Source organism: Pantherophis guttatus, chromosome 1 (assembly GCF_059756535.1).
Source record: "Pantherophis guttatus breed Tessera chromosome 1, ASM5975653v1, whole genome shotgun sequence".
Lineage (NCBI taxonomy): Eukaryota > Metazoa > Chordata > Lepidosauria > Squamata > Colubridae > Pantherophis > Pantherophis guttatus.
In genome coordinates, this window is record NC_142063.1 from 261,899,701 (window position 1) to 261,922,792 (window position 23,092).

A 23,092-nucleotide genomic window follows, 5' to 3' on the forward strand; every position below is an offset into this window, starting at 1 on the left:
CAATAAAAAAAAACTAGATATGTTAGATTATTAAAATAAAATTGTTACAAAAAAGTCAGATTTTTATCAGTCTTTTTGCATTCATTGATAATGAGTATTAAATAATCTTTCTTAGGATTTTAAGTCTTTTGCAGACTACATTTTTATGTCTCTGGATTATTTTAGTGCAAAATATTAAAGATATCTCTAAATATGATAAGCAATTTTATTAAGTTTTCCCATTCCCAGATTAGTTCAGAAATAACTAGTTATTCAAATCTTATGGTTTACAACCAAATAAGTTTATTTGGAGGTTTTGATCTTTTAATAATGTTCTGGCAAAATATAGTCATAGTTATCATTGCATTTGAATGCTCTGAAGTCATATAATATTGTTCTTCTTGCTTGAACTAAAAAAAATTATTTTTTCCTTGCTGCCATTCTAAGGAACAAAATAAAAGTCAAATGAGGTTTGTACAGTGGTTTAGAAAGCTTTTTCAAAAAAAAACAAAAACCCAAACAACACTAACGAGAGTGATGTAATTTTGTGGCTTTGAATGATTGTCTTTTGCAAAGCTAGTGCAGATTTAGCAGCAGGCTGCAAAAGGCAGCAGCTTTTACGTTTTTTAATAAAGTTTAGAGTTTCAATAAAGGCTTCCATGATCATATATGATAGGTATATATTATGAATATCACATTTGGAACATAGGGAGGCTGACACAGATAATAGATGATTAAAAAAATTTGCAAAATGAACAGCATTGGCTTTAAAATTTATTTATAGGTGAACAATGAGATATGTGAAGAGAATTTTTGCTATAATATTAGAGAAGGTTGTAAATTTTGAAATTGTATTTGTCTTGATGAAGGGAGGATTCATTTCTTCATATATCTTTTTTCTTTTTATTGGTTTTTTATTATTTACTATTTCTTAATTTTCCTTTTTAAATATTTTTCTGTACTTTTTATTTTTCTTAGTTCTTCTAGTTTTTTATTTTTATATTTGTAATTGTTAATAAAAATTATTGTAAAAAAGAAATAATGGTTATAAGGATAGAAATTCGGATCATATCTACTATAATATTTTTTAAAAACTAAGCCAGTTTTACCTTTTTGAGCATTCCTTCCCCAGAAATTTGCCACTTGTGATTTATTTCACCAATGAGTTTTTTGGAAAATCAGTTAAAGATAATGGATATATGAAATCAGGATTCTCTACCATTTTCTCTTCATGCTATTTAGAGACATATACCCTCAAATCTTGTGTTTCCTAAATTACATGTGCCATATAAACTATTTTTACCTGCGATTGCTTTTAGTATTGATTCCTAATATCTGCTTCCTAAAAGATGCCCATTTTTGTGAAGGGTTTTTAGAACCACTTTGTTGCTTTATGTGAAGAGCCAGTAAAAAAGCAGTTTGTACAGGTAGACTTCAATTTATGATGATAATTGGGGTTGTAATCTCAGCCGGTGAGCTAAGCGGTCATGCATGAAGGGGAAATCCAGCACCCATCCTTCCCCTCTGCTTGCATTCTTTTCTGCCAGCTTTCCCATTGACTTTCTGTGGAAGGTGGCAGAGAAAATTGCAAATGGCGATCACATGATTGTAGGCACTTGGCAATCATTTATAAATATGAGCCAGTTGCCAAGTACCCTAAATGCGGTCACACTAGAATTACTTTACAATTCTTAAGTTGAGGACAACCTGTAAATGATACTAGTAATTTAAGTGGATTTATGCTGTTCTTTACCACCCTCTCTTCTTGTATCCGCTCATAGTCTGTTAGATATACCTTAAACTAAGCTAGTTTGGCAGCCATACATTCCATCTCTGTAGTTTCCAGCAGCAGGAAGCATCAGTTCATTCTGGCATCCTTAAGCCATCTGTTCCAGGCTACATCCTTTCATGAACACGCACTTTATTTTTTTAAAAGAAAAGTGATTATTGCCAAATAAAATATAAACTACACTGAGGTTTTCTGTGGTGTAATACATTGGAACAGTATTAGAAAGGGTGGCGATGTTTATTACCATTCCCTTATCGTTCTCCTCAGATTTTATTATTTCTTAGAGTTTCTCTGATTAATTTTCCTTCTCTAATAATTTACAGAATAATAATTCTGTAAATTTGAGTTGTATAGGTAAGAAAAATCTAAAATGTAAAGTTGAATGGTGATTTTAGGACGATTTGCCATTTTAAAATGTAGCAAATTATGCAGTAGATTCTGGCTAAGTGTTCATCTATATTGACTGGGCAACATTTTAGTGGAAAGAAAAGAATATTTGGGAAGGTAATACCACACTATTTAGGCCAATGCCATGCAGTGAGCAGGATCTCAAGATAGACTTGATGCAGCTTGATTTGAAATGTCTGCCCTCCTTTTAAAAAAATTCATACATAATGGTTTTATATTTTATTGTCTACTTTATTATATATTTTTATGAGAGATTGGTTTTTTTAGTGAATGATTGCTTTTTTAGAGTTGTGCCAACTTCAGTATCAAAGAAGGCTCGCAGCTGAAAACTGTTCGCAAGCTAGGGCCATGGGTTGTCTGACTCTGTACCTATCATCAAATACATTTGAGTTTAATTTAGACTACTACTTAGAATATTTGAAATCCTTGGAATAAAGGAAAAGAATCATGTACTAAATAAAGAATAAGAAATCATGTGCTAAATATATTGGAAATCATGAACATAATATCACATTATACTAGCAGACTATATATATTTTTTTCCTTCTAGATTCTCTTTAGCAACTGTAGCACATGGCACTGTGAGAACGTAAAGAATAAGGATTCTTTTTAAAAAACTAGAAGCTTTATTTGGACTTTTTACGGAACGAAGATGAAACTGATGATTTATGGCTTTGGGGATTAGTGTTAAAGAGAAAGGGAAAAGAGTAAGATTACAATTATTTGACAGAAAGAAAGGCAGAAGTTAAAATTGTGGGGTTTTTTCACTTCTTTCCTTTTTTTCTTTTTTTCTACCTTTTTCCTTTTATTTTGTTTGATTAATATGTTATACACTACATCATTTATTCTGTCATAGAATTCTAATAAAATATGAGAGGGAGAGGGAGAGAGAGAGGGAGAGAGAGAGCGTGCACAGGACTGGGGAGGGCCTTGTCTGCAACACATATTCAAGTTACAGTTTCTGGCCTGTACTCAAATTTCTTTCTTTGTTTTTGTTGTGGTTCTTCCACCTGTTCTCAAAGTTATCCCTTCTTCCCATTATATAACCCAAAGCTTAAAATCATCTAATGAGGCCCTTCTCCCTGTCACCTCATCAAAGAGATGAGGTGGGCTTTTGTGGGGGAAGTTTTTCTGCAGTAGCATCCTATTTATGGAATTTTGTCCCCAGAGTGGCGTGACTGGCATAGTAGTAGTAGTATAATTTTAGCACTAGGTAAAAACCTTTCTATTATCCCAGCCTTTGTCCCTGGTTTTTAATTGTACTTTAATTATGGTTTTAGTTTTGGATGGCAGCCTCACATTCACCTAGTTTATTTGGTGTTGATTTTATGCACTCTGTTTTTATTCAAATAGTTTTAGTGTACTTTATAGTAGAGAGCTTCATTTATTGGGTGGTTTAAAAATGTAAATAAAAAACTTCTACCTTAACGGTTTGTGCATCTAAAGAGGCAGTTTGCCTGATTTGTTATTTACAATAATTGAAGTTAGGTTGACTTGCCAAAATTCTTCTCTAGACCCGGGAGCCTATTTGGGGATTTCATCTGGGAACACATGTGACATAGAGTCATTCCTGGGGCATTTAAGAAAAGCAACTGCTTGCTTGTACATTATACAGCCAGAGAGATGAGATCATATGGGGGCTGAGCTAAAAGGAATGTGAAATCCAGATGAAGCCAAATCAGAATTACTGCTTTGTTCAGTCATCTGCACCTGTGAATATGGAGGTGGGGAGTTATGAAGCTACTGGACAAGCTCAGGAATGTTCTAGTAATCTTCTTTCTTCCCACCACTTATTTGCCATTCCTTCCAGCATCCAATCTCTTACTCCTGTGTATTTTCATCTTCGAGAAACCTGAAAAAAAAAATTTTTTTACATTCAATCTGATGACTAATTACTGATAGGTACTTGCCTAATACAAGTCCTAGTAGTTGCGGCGGTGATGGTTCATGTTTCCTTCTACTGCAGTTCTGTTGATGATCGTCGGAGTCTAATGATCCTAAAAGCTTTCTGCTATGTTTGGTTCTTTGGAATGAAAGACGTGGCATACCATATGTATTCCCAAAAATGTTGTCCTCAGTCCACCTTATGGTGATTTTTGATTGCTCCACTTTAGGCAGAGACTACATTATCATAAAATCAACCTCAAGTAGTTTGTTTTATGGTCTGAATTATATATATAGCTTTAAAAAGAGGAAATAGTGTTTTTCCAAATAATGAATAAACATTTTCTGACAATTTTGAATTGTTATGTTGGAAGCCCCTAAACTTGAATCACCAGTTCCTTATTCTGCCTACTCTGTAGCAACTGATCTAAAAAAAGTATTTTAAATATTCAAGATGTTACATCTAGAAACCCAGATGTAGTTTTGTTGCACTAGTAAGCACATTTCACACATTATATATAAAAAGATGGTACTTATGACATCATACTGCTTTTGTTATTTTGATAAAAGCCTATACAGAAGTAATCCTTCTGATGCCTTTAACAGCAGTAAATATAGTGTCCTGTTGCTTATTTTGTCTATGCAGGCTCCTGCCCTAAACAAGAGTACTGCTTTAGCTCTCAAACCATCTGTTCATGGTTTGTTAATGGTAAAATGTCTTTCAAACACAACTTGTGTACAAATCTTAGTAGCAACAAACCCTAAATAAAATAAATACAATAGATTCTGAATGGCTTATAAAATCCAAATGCATATTGTGTCATTTAAACATCTTACTCTGCATTTAATCTCTCCAGTTCTTCCTTCCCTATATACTAACATTTGTACCAGAGATTTGGGTATCGTGCTAAGTCACTGTTTGGCTTGTTAGATTTAGTTTTGAGGCTGTGTGAATCCAGGAAGCTTGGGTTTATTAAACAAATATACAAATTAGCATGATGTTTGATGATTTCAAGTCCTGTAGTGCTGCTTCATTGTGAAGAAAGGATGTTCCTAGGAGAGATGAGTGAAGAATGCTGGTGGTATATTTTCCCAGCAGATTCATACAAGGTGTGAAGCAGTGGTGGGTTGCCCCCAGTTCAGACCGGTTCGCAAGAACCGGTAGTAAAACCAGCATGAGGTCCCGCCCACTGCCCCGGATGTCATCATCGGCGATCTGCGCATGTGCAGAAGCTTCTGTGCAGGAGCAAGGCGCATGCACTCGCTTTGCTCACACACGTGCATGATCCCGTTGCGAACCGATAATAAAGGTAAGTAGAACCCACCCCTGATGTGAAGGTCATCCTAGCTTCCAGCTAAAGCAACTAGAGTTCTACATAGGGCAGTAGGGATCTAGGAAGATGTGGATGATCACTTTTGAGACAGTTTCAAAAGCTTAATTTCATACTGACCAAAAGAATCCAATGATAAACCATTCCTGTATTTTATCAAGAAAACACTACAGACAGGAAATATAAAGTGATTAAAATGGCACACAACATGCTACTAAGGAAGAGCTGGGGATCTTTTGCAATACAAATGGTATTTATTTTATTATACAGTATGTATAATTTTATAAAGAATTTTAATTATAATAGTAAAATCTAATACAGGGCTGTCAAACTTGCAACCCACAGGCCAGATGGGTCACACGCTGGCCATGCCCACACCCAGTTTAGCGAAGAGGGGAAAAGTTGTGATACATCACGTGACACCGCTGTGATGATGTGAGTTTGACACCCCTGATCTAATACAAACTAAAGAAAGAAAAAACGATAGAAAGGAGTAAAAAGTACAGAAGAAAGAAAAAAAACTAAGAATGTAATAAAGATAAAAGAAATATATAAAGATCATTTCCAAACTTCATCACAACAAGTATAAACCAATTTAGTAACACTCTGTGTTACACGGTCAAAACAAGGAAAGTGGAATATTGGATTTACCTGATTTGAAATTGTATTTTATAGCTTGTTTTTTGATTTGAATAAGAGTGGATATTGCTGAGAAATAGACTTTCAGAGATAGAAGGATATGACCTGAGATTTGATTGGCATGGATATACCACAAATTTGTGGTACAATAAATTCAAGGTTAATATAGATTTCAGAAATCATTATGGTAAATGTATTATACTGAGAATATGGAATAATGGGCAAACACAGATGGTTAACATATCAGAAGATGCTAGAATTCTGTCAAAGGGAATGTAAAATAACATCAAGAGAGCAAGTGATGGCATAGCTAATGGTTTTCTTATGACAGTTATCAGAAAGATTTAAAGTAGATAAACAACGTACGGTGTTGAACATTGTAAAACTGATTTTGAAACAGAATTGTATACAAATGATGAACATGTGATTGCTAAAATGATAAAATATAATGATTGCTACAATTTTGATTGAAATTTGAAACAGAAGAACAAGATAGGGAAGGTATGATAAAGTAGACTAAAATAGTTGATTCTAGAAGATATTCCTTACTTATTTAGTATTAAAAGATAAAGTTAGATCAATACTCCAGGCATTACCAAATCCGAAAATTGCAGAAACAGATGGAATATATACAGAAAGCAAGCAACAGAAGAAGTATCATTAAAAATTGTTACCAAACTATGGCAGTAAATGTGGAGAATGCAACAGTGGTCAATGAACTGGAAGAAGTCTATATATACCAAAAAAGGAGATTTAACACAGTATGTAAACTATCACACAATTTCCTTAATTACACATGCTAGCAAAATAATGCATAGAACCATTAAATATAGATTATAGGTTTACATAGAAAGAGAAATGCCAGGTATTAAAGCTGGTTTTAGAAAAAGCCAAGGAAGAGGCAACTTTATTGTTGATGCTTACTGGATAATTGGGAAAAAAAGAATATAAGAAAGAAGTCAGTATGTGTTTCATTGATTATAGAATAACTTTTGATTGTTCTGACCATTTCAAATTGTGGAATGTGCTTAGGAAAATTGGAATTTCAGAACAACTCACTGTTCTCATGTAATATCCATGCATAAATCAGGAAGTCATAATCCGGGAGGAACACAGCAAAACAGTTTGGCAAAGGAGGGAAACAAGGCTGTATTACTCTCCTATTTATTCAGTCTTTATGCAAAATATATATTGAGGAAGCTGAATTGGAAGAATATGAAAAAGTTTTATTGTTATGGCTGTTTTTCAGTGAAATCTATCATATTTTATGTGCAAATGGACAGCCTTGGAAATGGGGTTAATATGGTCAGTAGACAATAGACAATAAATTTATTTTAGTAGCTTCATTCAGAATTTATTGAACGCAAGAAATGTCAGCAGAAAAGGTCAGCAAGGACAATGCTGCATTAGCCTTGCCAAAGGCCACTTGAATGTTAGAAAAAGCTTCCTAATGGTAACAACAGTTTGTCAGTGAAATAAAGATTGTAGAATCTTCTTTGCTGGATATGTTCAAGGAGAGGCTGGGCAGGGGGTTGGACTTTATCCCTTAAATGGCATTTTCTGACTCTATGATTTTTGTAAACACAAGTAAGTGTTTTCACCCATTCTGATTCTCTTATATGAGTTTGCTAATTTTAACACTGTTCCTATTTGGCAGTGATAGTTATTAAAGGAATAGAATATCATTCTGGCAGAAGTAATAATACATACTCCTAGATTAGTTTGCATCAGTGTATGCACCTGAAGCCAAAGGCCTTATTACTAAGCATATTAAGTTTCTATTTAACAGGTGGTATTTTCATATTAGAATACATATTGTGTAATTTAGGCTGGTTGCACAAGAGTGACCAAGAAGACTTGATGTTTATCTGGAGTATAACATTTTCAATTGGCAATTAAGAAGTATTCATAACAAACAACAATCAAAAACTCTAAATCAGGATTCTGCCTTGATGAACAGAAAATTTCTTTGCTGAATCGAGTTTAAGGATTTTGCCTTGATGAACCAAAAATCTCTGCCAAATCAAGGTTAAGATGATTTTGGGAGTAACTAAAAATACGTTTAAGCCTTTGTAAACTCACAACATAGGAGTATAACTTGTATTGACAATTTCCACATTTGGTTGAATTAGCTTCTATGCGCAAATCATTCCAGGAACTTCTTTGGAAGATATTGTAAATATTGTTACACTACATTAAATTTGTGGTTGCTTTTTACAATAAATATGTTTAAGTGGTTCTGTACATGTGTAGATGTGAGGGGATCAAAGTTGACATATGTGACACAATACTAGTTAAAAAGAAAACTAGTATTTAAACAGCCCATTCATTCAGTAACTGTTAAAAATTGCAATGATTCTGAACAAAGAAATTTACCTGACCTGTACCTGAAGTTTGCAGGTGCTGCACCACCCCTGCAGTTATGTGAACAAAATTCAGAGCCTTGGCAATCCGCCTGCATTTATGACTGACTACAGGGCTGCTGCTGTGGTCCTACTCCCATCCCACTCAGCCAAGTCCTTTGGACCCATCTTCCACCCAGCTGTGTCCCCACAGGTCTTGGGCCTGCTTCCTGCCCCACTGGGTCCCACATCTTTGAACCTCCTCCTCCCCCCCCCCTTTGCCTCTCTTCACTTACCTTTTCTGAAGATCACTTTTGGGAAGGAGAACTGATTGATCTACATACAGCCTTCATATCCAGAGGGGCATGATGACATCCTGGAAGTAGATGCCATTTTGGGAGTGGCAGAGGTCTCTTCATGACATTCTAGAGTGGACTGACCACAATCTCACAACTGTTATCTTTCTGCCTTTTTGTCCCTGCATGGAATTAAATGATAACAGTTGTTTTTAAATACAAAATAAATATCAATTTTATGAAAATATGCAAGGGTACTTAAAGAATAAAAAATATCTACTTTGTTTGATATCCAGTTCATAGGTTGCCTAACTATTTAATCTAATAATTTGCTTTTGTCGCTAAACGTATTAGTTCATAATGAAGGCTAATTCTCAGATTCACTTTTTTAATTTAATTGCTTTCTGTTTAATTGCTTTCTGTACATGAAAATATAGCAGGCCCAACAGTACATATAATGAATAACAATTGCCTAAATTAAAGTGAAATATCATAATAGCTAAATCTATTATAATTGTAAAAACACAATAATAATAAATCAAACAAGTACAAAGCTAAAGTGAGCCCCAATGAGATTTCTGTGATAAGCAAATATTAACATCACTCCATCATGTTTAATATAACACTTTTCTATACAAAGCCTGCTGTATACATGTCAGTGTAAGTCAATGTATCTTTAACAATAATGGAAGTAGTTGTTTATGGCCAAAAATGAATGTAGATTGTGTCAAGTTCACTTCAGTTCTCCCTCCCTCCTGCTCATGGCAATTTGAAAGCTTTGCAAGTTGACAGATTGATTATGTTTATGAGTTATATTTCCAGCATTGGTGCATGCAGATATATACTTTTTTTTCTGTAGTAGAACCAGAAACTAATATCTTCCTTCCCCTTAGTACCAAATTAATAAAAATGAATGCAACTGAAGAAAATTTATTATTTGGATCTTTTGTTAAGTTCAAACGCTATTCTACCATCCTACAGTAACTGGGATCCTAAACCATTTTTGGACCAAATTCTTATACTAAATTGCGTAGGCTCTGCCAAGATAATCATTATTATTCATGTTGTTATTGGAAAACATTTAATTTAAGCCTTCACAAATATCTCCCAAGTGTCTCATATTATGAGCAATGTTAAAACATTTGGCAAAGTTCTTTGTTTTGTAAAATGTTGATGGGATTGAGAAAAAGAGGCAGAATTATTCTCAGTAGTCTTCAAAGATAATGGAAACCCAGAAAAACATTTTTTGGTATACAATCCAAATGAATGTATATAAAAAATAATAGTTAGCACGGCCAACACCCTATTGATGCATCAAAGAATGAACTGAAGACACATGATAAAGCTTTCATCCAGAAGTTTTTTAAAAAGTTCTACCTGTCAAAAAATGGTCATCATTTGAGAATTTGTGTAAACTACTTAAGGATGAAATTATCTTTCAAATTTTTATTTAGCATTATAGCACCATAAAGTTGAAATGTGCTATTTAGATATCAAATCCATCCCCTTGTTCACTGCGGGCATCCAGATTAAAGCAACTCCAATATACAATTTTCCAATCCTTACATGAAAACCTCTAATGAAAGGGAACCAAACACTTTCTGATCATTGGTTCTAGTGCCCATTCTGCCATTTTGCTTAGGTAGTTTTTCTAATAGTTGGTCAAAATTTACCCCAGTAATGTAATAGTACCAGATAAATTGGAAATGCTTATAAATCCATTTGGGATTGTGGTTGGACTGATACTGTTTCAGAAGTATGCTTTGACAATAACATGTAGAAAGCATTCCATTGAAATGACTGGTTGTCATGCTAGTCATTGGCATGGTGCTTGACTGCCCATCTGTTCTTCTCTGGAATCTTCATCTGTCAAATAAAAAATAATAATCCTTTTCTTTGTTTCATAGGAGAACTACTTAGAAATGAGCATTGGACAATGGGTACATGGCATTTTGGGGAGCTTTACAAAAATGTTGGTTTTTTTTTATATATCTTATGTACTATATGTATAAGTGATGCATGATATGTGTATTACAGTATACTATATATAAAATAACCTACCAATATGGAACATGGGGAAGGGAATTATTAATGTTAATAATACAACATTAATGTTTTTATTGTGGTTTGTTTAACATACTGTCCCAGGCTTGCGATTCTGCGCGTATATTATATAGCATTGCATATGTTTAGTTCTCTTCTGTCATGTTCTCATAAAATGCTAAATAATAATTAATAATTAGCACTGTATAAAATATTATTTAACATTTAATTCTTTGAATGAATATACTTCATGTTGCTGCAATCTTATAGTATATATAAAATTTTACATAATGATATTTGTAATAGGTATGTTATCCTCTGAAAATTGGTCCCCTTACTTATCTGCTTTTGATTATGCTCAGAGCATACCGAAAAACTCCTGTATTAATTTTGTCCAAAACTGAAGCCACGTAGTTCATGCATGAGACTGTCAGACATGAGTAGTTGCAGATGTCAGTGCGTCAGTGGCAAGGAGCCAGGAAGATGGATTAAGGCTTAGTCACTGAAAAATGCATGCCAGCACATCTGAGGCACCAACACTGCGCCACCTCATAAGGAAAATGTGTCATGACCAGAAATCGATAACCTCTTGGAGGCAATATATTTGATTAATTATACTGGTGCATGCTTGGCAGTGTAGCTTCATCTAGCATTAACTTAATACTGTTTGCATGAGGTAGTATTTTAACCACATTCATAAGTCAAAAATAATTTAGCTTTTAAAAGTTCAGCACATAGATATAATAACGTCTCTGTTGCAGGTTTTATTGCATATATTGGTAATTGCATGTTTTTTACTTATGAGCTACAATAGCATTCATTTAACTTAAATTAAAATAGCATAAAATGGTTGCTTTCTAGAATAAAGATGCTGTAACAAAACAAGAACAAAAACATACCATGAAACAAGTTCAGATTGAAGGAATAGCTAGTCTCGCAAGGGGACATCTGTCCATAGTGGACAGCCAGCTAGCAAGTAGCAAGGAGAAGTCCACTCCTGCTTGCATTTTCCATCATAGTTATTCTGAAGTTAAGAAGAGAACCACCGGAATGGCTCTTTATTAAGCACTAAACTTTCCATTTTTCATTCTTTTTTTACTCTGACATTTCTGTTTCATTTGATAGCTTATAAAATAAATGGTAGGTGTTCCATGTTTCAATTTTAGAAATTGAAACATGGAACACCTGAAGCCTTCTAGAGATTGGATGAGAGTTGAACAAAGTGTGGCAACTTATAATATAATTTATCTTGAGATCTGGAAGGCAGGTATTCTGGTTGATGACATTTGTTTATACTTTTCCCCATTTAAACTTCCGTTAAGTATTGAAAACAATTTGCAGCATGCACCATTATAAAAGTCAAAACTTGGCTATTTTGGAGGATATGCTGATTCCTGGACATATGCTTGATCTTGGGGCAGGCAGTGGAAAGCATGAGGGTTGAGAAGTTGCTGAACATTGACAAAGGATGAGGACAGGAACGCCTGTAGGAGGTGTCCAGAAAGTCAATAAAGAATAGAATTAAAAGGGACCTTGGATGTCTTCTAATTCAACCCTCTGCTCAAGCAGGAGACGTTATACCATTTTGAACAAATAGTTGTCCAACCTCTTCTTGAAAATCTCCAGTGATGGAGCACCCATACAATCGTTCAATTAATTAATTGTTTTCACTAACAGGAAATTTCTTCCTAGTTATAGGTTGGATCTCTCTTTAATGATCTTTCACCCATTACTTCTTATCCTGCCCTCAGGTGCTTTGGAATATAGGTTGACTCCTCTTCTCTGACAGCCTGTGAAATATTGGAAGACTGCTATCGTGTTGCCCTTAAGCTTTCCCTGTGATAGGCTAGATATGCTAATTCTCTTAACCATTCATCATACGATTTAGCTTCCTAAACCCTTATCGTCTTTGTTGCTCTTCTTTGCACTCTTTCTAGGGCCTCAGCATCTTTTTCGTATTGTGTCAATCAGAACTGGACTTGGTATTCCAAGTGTAGCCTCACCAGTACAGTATAAAGGGGTATTATCACTTCTTGCGATATTGTTGCTATCCCTTTGTTGATGCATCCTAGGACTGCATTGGCAATTTTAGGAGCTGCAGCACACCGCTGGCTCATACTTAAGTGGTGGTCCACCAGGATGGATACTTCTGTGTGATCAAAGTCCATTCTGAGGGAATGTATTTATATTTAACAAAGTTCTCTTTCAGAGGTTTGTTTTAAGCAGACTACCTACTTTACAATGTGGAATTTGAATTTTGTACTGATAATTGTATCTATTACAGAAAGACACAGATAGGATTTCTTCCTGCTGCTCATAATCAAACTTTCATATCTCACTCTGAACCAGACTAACCTATAGTTGGTCTGCTGTTGATTACTACAATATTTGGTCATCAGCTGATGGGAAAAATCTATTAATGTAAGTATAGGAAGTGAAAGTAGATGAATTGTGAACTGTTCATTCTCTGCTTACCCATCTAGTGTAGCAGCTCCGATAGCATTAGGAATTATATACAGCATTCTAAATTATATCATTATGTATCAATTAGAAAAGGACATCTAAATAAAATTGTTATGAATGGATTCTAGACCTGTTCCATTTCTGATATATTAGTAACAAGAGCTGTTTAGAAGAATGCAAATTTTGTTAGTAGAAATAACAAAAGAATAATGACTTTCCAATCAAGCAAAATAACTCAGCAAAGTATTTTGTAGCTTATACTGCATGAATAATGGACCAGAGGAATGCTGTCAATATAATTTACTTGGACTTCAGTAAGGCATTTGACAAAGTAGACCATAACCTACTACTTGATAAAATAGAAAAATGTGGGTTAGACAGCATCACCACCAGATGGATTCGTAACTGGCTGACCAACCGCACTCAATGTGTAGTCCTCAATGGAACTGCATCTGTTTTAGGCCCAGTACTCTTCAACATATTCATCAATGATTTGGATGAGGGGATAGATGGGGAACTCATCAAATTTGCAGGTGACACCAAGCTAACAGGAATAGCCAACACTCTGGAAGATAGGCTTAAGATACAGAAGGATCTTGACAGACTTGAACATTGAGTGCTATCCAACAAAATGAAATTCAATGGTGAAAAAAGTAAGGTTCTACATTTAGGCAAGAAAAACAAAATGCACAGGTACAGTATATGTGGTACCTTGCTCAATAGTGGTGACTGTGAGAGGGATCTTGGAGTCCTAGTGGACAATCACTTAAATATGAGCCAGCAGTGTGCTGCAGCTGCCAAAAAAGCCAACACAGTTCTAAGCTGCATAAACAAAGGGATAGAATCATGATCATGTGAAGTGTTAATACCATTTTATAATGCCTTCGTAAGGCCACACTTGGAATACTGCATCCAATTTTGGTCGCCACAATGTAAAAAAGATGTTGAGACTCTAGAAAGAGTGCAGAGGAGAGCAATAAAGATGATTAGGGACTTGAGGATAAAACATATAAAGAACGCTTGCTGGAACTGGATATGTCTAGTGTTATGAAAAGAAGAACTAGGGGTGACATGATAGCAGTGTTCCGATATCTCAGGAATTGCCACAAAGAAGAGGGAGTCAAACTATTCTCCAAAGCACCTGAGGACAGGACAAGAAGCAATGGGTGGAAACTAATCAAGGAGAGAAGCAACTTAGAACTAAGGATTTCCTGACAGTTAGAACAATTAAACAGTGGAACAACTTGTCTCCAGAAGTTGTAAATGCTCCAACACTGGAAGTTTTTAAGAAGATGTTGGATAACCATTTGTCTGAAGTGGTGTAGGATTTCCTTCCTAAGCAGGAGGTTGGACTAGAAGACCTCTAAGGTCCCTTCTAACTCTTCTATTCTAATCTTAAACACTTAATTTATGGATTTCTGGAAGCATACATAGAAATTAAATGTACTTAACATTCTCATTAGAAACAAGTATTTGTATAATTATTATTAAAGATATACAGAAACCAGTGATATCTGTAGATAGCTTTATCCTTTATGAGTATGTCCTACCATCTTTTATCCCATCCAAATACTGCCTGTAATGATCTCTTTGTTTGACAAATCACATTAACTGTGTCCAATGAGAAAAATACTTCTGTTCTGAATATCTATCATTAGCTAATCAGAAGAATTTGGATTTTAGTATTATATGAGAAAGGTGTATGTGTGTCTATTCATTTTCTCCAGATGCACATTGTTTTTATACACTTCTGCCATATTCTCACCTTTTTTTCCTTAAACTATAAAACTACAAATATTGTCATTCATCATAGAGAAAACATTTTGATGTTTTTCTGCAACTTTTACCTCTACAAGTAACATTTTTCACACAATATTTCAAGTGTGCTCACACCATAAGATTTGTTAAAAATTATATTGGCAATATTATTTTAATTTCTTGTTAATCCTCAATGTGAAACTTGTAACTGCTCAACACTCCAGTTTATGTGTTTTCACTGAGCAATTGGGGTGGGGGGGGCAGGGTTGTCATAATACCCATTGATATTTACCACCTGCGTCTTGGTTTTTTTTAATCAGCTACCAATGAACCAGAGGACACTTTTCCTCTGATCCCATATATGCTTAATTTACTCGAATGTCTACGTAAGATTCTTATGCACTTGGGACAACAGTAACCCTTTGTTTCTTGTTTACTATCTTTCCTTTCCAGTAAGTTTGTTTCTACTGCTACTTCATACTGCAAATCTTGCAACTGAATCTGTATTTATACTGATTTTTATTTGGTTGCCAACTGTGACTCTAAACATCACTTAAAACTTAATGCTCCTGTATATAATAGTTAACAGATCACACCATGAAACTTAACATTCTGTTTAGGCCCAGTCTTTACAAAAAAAAAGTAGTAATTATGAAGCAGTGTATATAAAATAGAAACATAATTGTTCTTCAGTTTATGTTACTTATTGCATTGCTACTACCAGCACTTTTAAGAGCTGGTGAGCAATTCTATTATATTAAATAACAGGCATTATTTCTAAAAAGTCACTTAACTGCAGCCTATGGTTGCAGAAAGCTGGACGTTGAGAAAGAGCAAGGAAAAGAAGTTACAGTAATTAGTTTCAAGAAGGCCAAATGATCAGCACGTAAAAATTTATATACTTTGGAAAGTTGATGGGAATAGATAATGGAATAGAAGAATGCTTGGCTAGGTTGAAGGAAGTTGAACAAGGGTAAACAATAAATAAAATGAATAGTTGGAACTAAAGGGACCATTGCAATGTTCTTGAGAGAGCTAATTATTATTGCTAATTCAATAATTGCTTAATAAATAAATTTATAGAAAATGCTTGCATGAATTGTTTTCTCCTATCTTGCTTTCATTGTAGCATACAACTGTCTTACCCTTTATATTAATTGAGATGAGAACGACACATCATGAATATCCCAGCAGGACCTACGGACTGATTGCTGTGTGCACTATTTCAGTTTGCTACATATTATGGTAAGGAATGCATTTTCACATTGTGTAATCTAATCACTGCTATCTCAGTCTTACCAAGCAGGATTTGATAAAAAGTTTCACACTGGTTTTTCTGATACTATATGGCATATATTTTTAGGGTCTTCCCCCCCCCACCCCCTTCCATAAGACATTATTTAGGAATTTGTTCTCTGCCCCTCTCTTTTTCCAGCCAACGCAATTAAAAATAACTTTTCTATTTCTCTCATCAATTTTTACCGTTCGGTTTCACAAAAGTGAAGTGTATTCAAGTAAAGGTGGATGCAGAGTTAGCTTGGGTCTCAATGTGAGGATTTACGCAGAAGAGCACTTTACCTCAAAGCAAATGAAACATTGCCCAATTCAAGCTGGTATCTGAATCTGAAACAGGATTAAGAAACCCAAAGTTTTGATCTTCTGTATTAATTAAAATAGGAAAATACAAATTGTAACCTTTGTAAGGCTTTTCGGAAGAAATGAAATCATCAGAGAACAGATGAAAAAAAAACCTTCTAATTTTTAAATGAGAATATTAAGTATTGCATTTTTCATCTCTGACATAATTAGATGACATATGGAGGCAAAACTGTGCTTCTGAGGAGATTTATTGGCCAGTTTCGAGCTAATAGATGCAAATTGGGGGATTGCAAAAGGGCGTCTTTGGTCTTCACAGTTTGGCTGAGGAACTTTTTGTTAATTCCTTTTGTTGCTTAACTGCTGAGGTCTGTAAATGGTGGAAGGAAGGGAAGGGAAGGGGAGGGAGGAAGGAAGGAAGGAAGGAAGGAAGGAAGGAAGGAAGGAAGGAAGGAAGGAAGGAAGGAAGGAAGGAAATCTTCCTTGGAAGAAGGATGAGCTATAGAATCAGGGAGAAGTATAAATAATGCAAGATCACAATTTTGCCCCATTCTACCCAAAGCTAAATCAGTTCTGGAGAAGACTAATATGCCCTTCTAGTTCCAAAGCTATAACCTCTGCTTTCAGATTCTGAAACCATAATATTTCAGCATGTAGGTTTTGTTGCCTTACTTGCCAAAAAGCATTTCTTTTTAGGCCAAGACTATTTTCACAAATCAGGGAATAATCCAGTAGCAAAGTAGGTTTCTTGAATATCTGAAAACAGTTTGCAGTGTTAGTAAATGTTGTTAGTCTATAAGCAAAAGTTAAATTGCTATGATTTCTCTTTTACAAAGAAACAAGAATTTCATTTTGTGTTCCCATATTAAAAGTGAAATATGTGCATTTAAATTCTTTTTTTCCCCTTTTTCCTCTTTGCTTACCTTGACTAGAATTTCAGACCATTTCTTTTTTCCCCTCAGGCATATTCAATATTAAATTGCCTGTTATTTTATAAGACCGGAAAGTGGTAGGGACTCAACCAAATGGCTACAGCATGGGACTCTAAAATGAATTTTAATGCATGTTCCATTCTGCTTATCTAATAATAAGCAGTACAACAATTGTACTGTTGAAGGCATTCATTAGAGTTAATAACAAATAATCTTGTATGGAAGCTTTATGCCTAAGGTTGATCAAGCCATTATTGTGTAGTATTGAGTTAGCATGCATTCAAGGAGGAAAGAACTCGTCAACAGAGGCCATCAGGTAATGTTTCCATGACAGCAGCACTACCTTTTGCAATTCTCTACATAGACATTGCAAGAATATTGCTAATGCCACTCTTCCAGAGAAGAGAAAGATAGTGAGACTAATTGTATACAGCAGATCTTGGCTGGTCTAACTGGCTAGTCATAGATAGTTCTGTCTTTATATTTGATGTAGAATTTAAGTCAGTTATTTTTTCATTGTTAATATGATCTTTCACTTATTTGTAATGTTGCTTTGAGGGCAACAGTGACAATTTATTCAAGGATATAGATTACAGGGTTCAAAGGCTCTAGGATTAATCCTGTACTGCTTCCAGCTAGAAATCTATTCCAAATTCTGTTGAAAAATTGTTCGTAGAGACAATGTTAATTAGAGAATAAGATTACTATATCTTAAAGAAGTGTTCTAAAAAATGAATTCAGCCCCACTATCCTACATCCCTTCAAAATAAGTGCTATTAATCAGAATATTCACATACAAAGCTTCTGCAATAAAACTTAACAAATCGGTAAGTATCAATTTTTGCTGTTGGAAATATAACATCTAAGATAAGAGATGTAGTTTCTCTTGATAACAGCACAATTAAAGGGGTGAGAAATTTTCTACTGATTTCAATAATGCTTTTTCGAAAATATGCTTAGCACATCTATCTTGATTTATTAGGGAGTAGTGAAACAGATGGAAACATTTTCTGAGAGTTTCTCATACAAAGCATTTTGGGACACACCACACTATTTCCCCCCAAAAAACCCCCATATTTAAGGAACATAGTTTCACCTTAAATTTGGAATCACTGTTCACTTATATCTGTATTGTCTAATCCAAAAGTTGTGAATGTGCGATTCCAAACTTGTTTTTTAAACAACAGAGCTACCTTGACCAATTGCAAACTGGTGTGTAGTCTAAAATACAATAAAAATAGGTCATTCTATGCAGCTTCAGGCTGGTTTCCAGATTTATTTTCTCATTATGAACTTTTTGTGAACTGATTCTGTTACACCAAAGAGGGGATCAGGCAGGAAAAAAGAGACACAAAAAGTTATGTGTGGTGGCGCAGTGATTAAAATGCAGTATTTCAAGTAACTCTGTCCACAGCCAGGAGTTTGATCCTGACTGGCTCAAGGTTGACTCAACTTTTCATCCTTCCAAGGTCAATAAAATGAAGACCCAGATTGTTGGGGGTAATATGATGACAGTGTAAACTGCTTAGAGAGTGCTGTAAAGCACTGTGGACCGGTATATAAATCTAAGTGTTATTGCTATTGCTAATTTTGTTTCTATCCATAGAATCTACCATCCATCCATCCACCCACCCACTCACCCACCCATTATCTATCTATCTATCTATCTATCTATCTATCTATCTATCTATCTATCATCTATCTATCTATCTATCTCTGTCTATCTTGTTTTAGTCGCTTGAATTATTTCATTATAGCTTCCTAACTTTTTTTTAGTAAAGAAGTAAAGATTACTTATTGAAATTCTAATGAGCTTACTTAAATAATTTCATTCCTTCCTTTTTGAATGAAGCATGGATGCATGGATAGAAAGAAATGGATCTCTGCAGTGGCTTCAAAGGCAAAAATAGGTTTTAGAGCCTGAGGGAAGTTACACATAATACTTGCACTTGCACTCTCTGAAATCAGATAGCTTTTCTCAGCGCTCAGTGCTGAGAAAAAAATACAGCTGCTTTATGGAATTTCAGACAGGTGTTACACAAGCATCCACACACACGTTTTGGGCTTCAAATCTGAATATATCAGTGTTGCACAGGCCTGATATAGACTGTTCTGACCCAGCCTTAGCAGAAACAAGAAACAGACTCCTTGTCCCGAAAAAACCCTCTTTATTTAACTACTGTGAATTTATGACATTCACACACAGAAAAGTCCAGGCAATAATCTTTCCAAGGGTTAATTGCAATAACAGACCTTATCAGTCCTTGGATAAATGCCAGGGAGAGAGCTTCCAGTCGCAAAGCTGTAAATTAATTCCTGGCAAGAAGTCTCTGAGGCAAGAACCACGATAAGCAAATCTTCTAAAAGAAATAAGAACTGTTGTCTCCTGCAACCACCACTCTCCTTTTGCTTCTATTTTTTCCCCAGCCAGGGAGAGGCCATTCAGTATCCACGTGTGCCTTTCTTCCCGAATCGGCCCCTGTTCCTCAGTTGTTCTCCTCTCCTGATAGCTCTGTGCATACGCACATCTGGAACAGGCCCCAGCTGTTGTTCTTCCCCACTCTGACTCCGAAGGCAGCTGGGAAATGTCAGACAGCCCTGGCTCTATCTCTGCTTCCGACGCAGAGCATCCATCAGAGCCTTCCCCAGACTCCAGGACTGGCCCAAGTTCCTCCCCAACCTCCTCATCATCCGAGACTGGCGGGCCACAACATAGACAACAACTTTGAAAATGCGTCAGACTGTCAAGAATCAACTTCATAGGGAGGCTAAAACTATTTTTATTGAGAGTGGCTATAAACAGAATTTTTGAATTTAATTGTGCTGTTTCTCTTCCCCTTTTTATATTCCAGTGTATTAGGGAGGTGTCTGGGCCATATATATTGGTTCTGTACTTAACTTACGTTCTTCTCCTTGTTTGTTTTGGTAACGAATCAAACCTATCTCTGTTGTGATTATCTTCCTTGCGTTCTACAGATATCTCACTTTTTGTTGCCTTTGATTGTAAGTAATGTAAAATATATTGATTGGAAATCAAACAGTATTACAGTTGATGCATAGAGTGGGTTAGGTCTATAGGTCCTTCTGTGGAGGAAGAGAATCATTGTCTCCTACTCAGGATAGGGTCTATGAAGGCTGTAATCCTATACTAATTTAATTGGGAATAAACCCCATTGTGTGAATTGTTTCTGAGCAATCGTGCATTGGATTGAGCCCTTAGGAAAACTTAATTGAATACTTCATTATTAATAGTATTTTCTGTATGTGTTTTTTCTTAGGGTCTGTTGGATATATCATGTGACTGGGGTTTGGGTATATCCTCTTCTGGATTACCTTGGTTCAACTGCTAAAATTGTCTTCTTTGCCACTGTAACTGTAGTGATAAATACCTTTTACTTGCTGGGTGAAATACTAAACAACTGCATATGGGATACACAAAAATGTGAGTATCAGATTGCGATAAAAAATCGTACTTTAGTTACTTTTATTATATGTCATACTTTTACTATTACTGTTTAAATATTTTTGCAAAGTAACGCTAGTATTTCTTTAAATGTAAATATGATAATTATTTCACATATTATTATTACAAACAGGATTGGACAGCAAATGAGGTACTTAATGCTAGCTCGTAGCTAAAAGCATCTGCCTGATTAGCCTTTTTCCCTTTTTGTTGATTTCTTAACTGATGCTGGCTATGCTCATAGAAATACTAAATCTAATTATTGAATTAACCTTTTTACTGGGTTTGATCAATACTCAACCAGATCCCCTGGGTATATATAATATAACAAAGTCATACTCACCCCATCCCATCCATAAAGTAGAATAGGAGTAGGCTGTATGAAGCCATTTAAGTGTGTTCTGAAGATCTCAAAAGCAAATACAAACATTGGTTTATTTTGGTTGATTGTAATTATAAAAGAAGTAGCAAAGTCTCTCAGTAGGTGGCAAAATCTTGCTGGGCTTAAGAAGGTAAACATCATTGATAGAAGATTTCCATGAAGTAGTAGGGAATAATTTGTCTAAGTATGCAAGAGGAAGAGAGGAGCAAACAACATTTCTATTGTTGCTAATAAAATGACATGAATGTACCAGTGGTGGGTTCCTCCCGGTTCGGCCCGGTTCTCCCAAGCCGGTAGCGGTTACGATATGACATCACTGAACCAGTTCTGCCCCCGCGCCTCCCCACCCACCCCTCGCGCCTCCACCCACCCCCCGGGTTATTCTTACCTTTTATTTGGCCCCATCCCCAATCTATTGTTGCCTCCTGAATCCCAGCTGATGGCTAGAGGGAAAAAAACTGTTTAAACTCTTGCCCTGGGGCTTCAAAGGGTCACCCTACAGCTGATCAGTGTTAAAAGAAAACAAATGAGTAGACCAGTGCCTGCAAAAATACATGAGTAGATCAGTGCTTGCAAAAATAAATGGATAGACCAGTGCCTGCAAAAATACATGACTAGATCAGTGCCTGCAAAAATACATGAGCAGATCAGTGCCTGCAAAAATAAATGGATAGACCAGTGCCTGCAAAAATACATGAGTAGATCAGTGTCTGCAAAAATAAATAGGTAGACCAGTGCCTGCAAAAATACATGACTAGATCAGTGTCTGCAAAAATACATGAGTAGATCAGTGCCTGCAAAAATAAATGGGTAGACCAGTGTCTGCAAAAAATAAATGGGTAGATCGGTACAGCTCTGCAAGCAGTTAAAAGCCTGGTAGACCAGTACCTCTGCTAAATCCTAAATAATTGTCACATGAACATCAAGCCACACCCACAAAATAAGCCACGCCCACAGAACCGGTAGTAAAAAAATCTAGAACCCACCCCTGGAATGTACCCATGAATACATTCAGTTAAGCGGTATCCTAATCGCATCAGTGAAGAGACTGCTTAACTGTATTAACTTTGTATTAACTGTATTAACTTTGTATTAACTGTATTAACTTTGGGGATTGATGTAAAATTTTGGGAAAATATTCATCAATATCTTCTTGCAGATCACACAGAAAGAAGATTCAGAAATATACATGTCAGATAGTGTTTTAAATAGTTTGCGAGTTCCTAACGTATCTTAAAATAATGCAATGTGTACATGCCAGATGTAGGAAACAAGATGACAAAAATAAGAATTCCACAAATGGAAATTCTTAATCTGAACATTTTTTTTTCTTTTTCAAGAGTTATGTTTAAATACCAGAACAGAATAAATTGCAGTTGGTTTTTCCAAAGTAAACCACTAACGTGAGCAAAATAAAAAATAAAAATGCCCTATTCTCCAGGCCAGATTTGATTCACAAGCCTGGATGCTAGGATTTCAACACTGGATCCATCCGCAATGAAATATTTTTTAACAAAGCTTAGATGACCTTTTTATAAAAGGCAAATAAAATTGTGGATATTTAAACCACTCAGTGGAAAATGTTCCTCCAGCTGCAAAGAAAACAGAAGATCAGAAATCGGCACAACTGTAGTAGCCAAAGCCAAAATGTGTTCTTAGAGCCATGCTGTTGTTTGTTTTCTTAAACCTTTGACAACAATTTGATTGTTTTGAGTTTGTCAGTAATACACAGCTCACTGTATTTAAACTATTGGTTTTAACCAACCTCAATTGTTTTCTTATTATGT

The 23,092-nt window shown here is 35.3% G+C and overlaps 1 protein-coding gene across 1 annotated transcript in view; it reads left to right on the top strand.

Annotated features, from left to right (window-relative positions):
* The window catches only part of AIG1 (androgen induced 1), a 69,780-nt gene that overhangs the window by 40,975 nt on the left and 5,713 nt on the right, over positions 1–23,092 (top strand). Inside the window, exons 4-5 of the mRNA XM_034418942.3 lie at positions 16,062–16,177; positions 20,739–20,902. Of these exons, the coding sequence (XP_034274833.1) occupies positions 16,062–16,177; positions 20,739–20,902 (280 nt within the window). The remainder of the gene's footprint in view (positions 1–16,061; positions 16,178–20,738; positions 20,903–23,092) is intronic.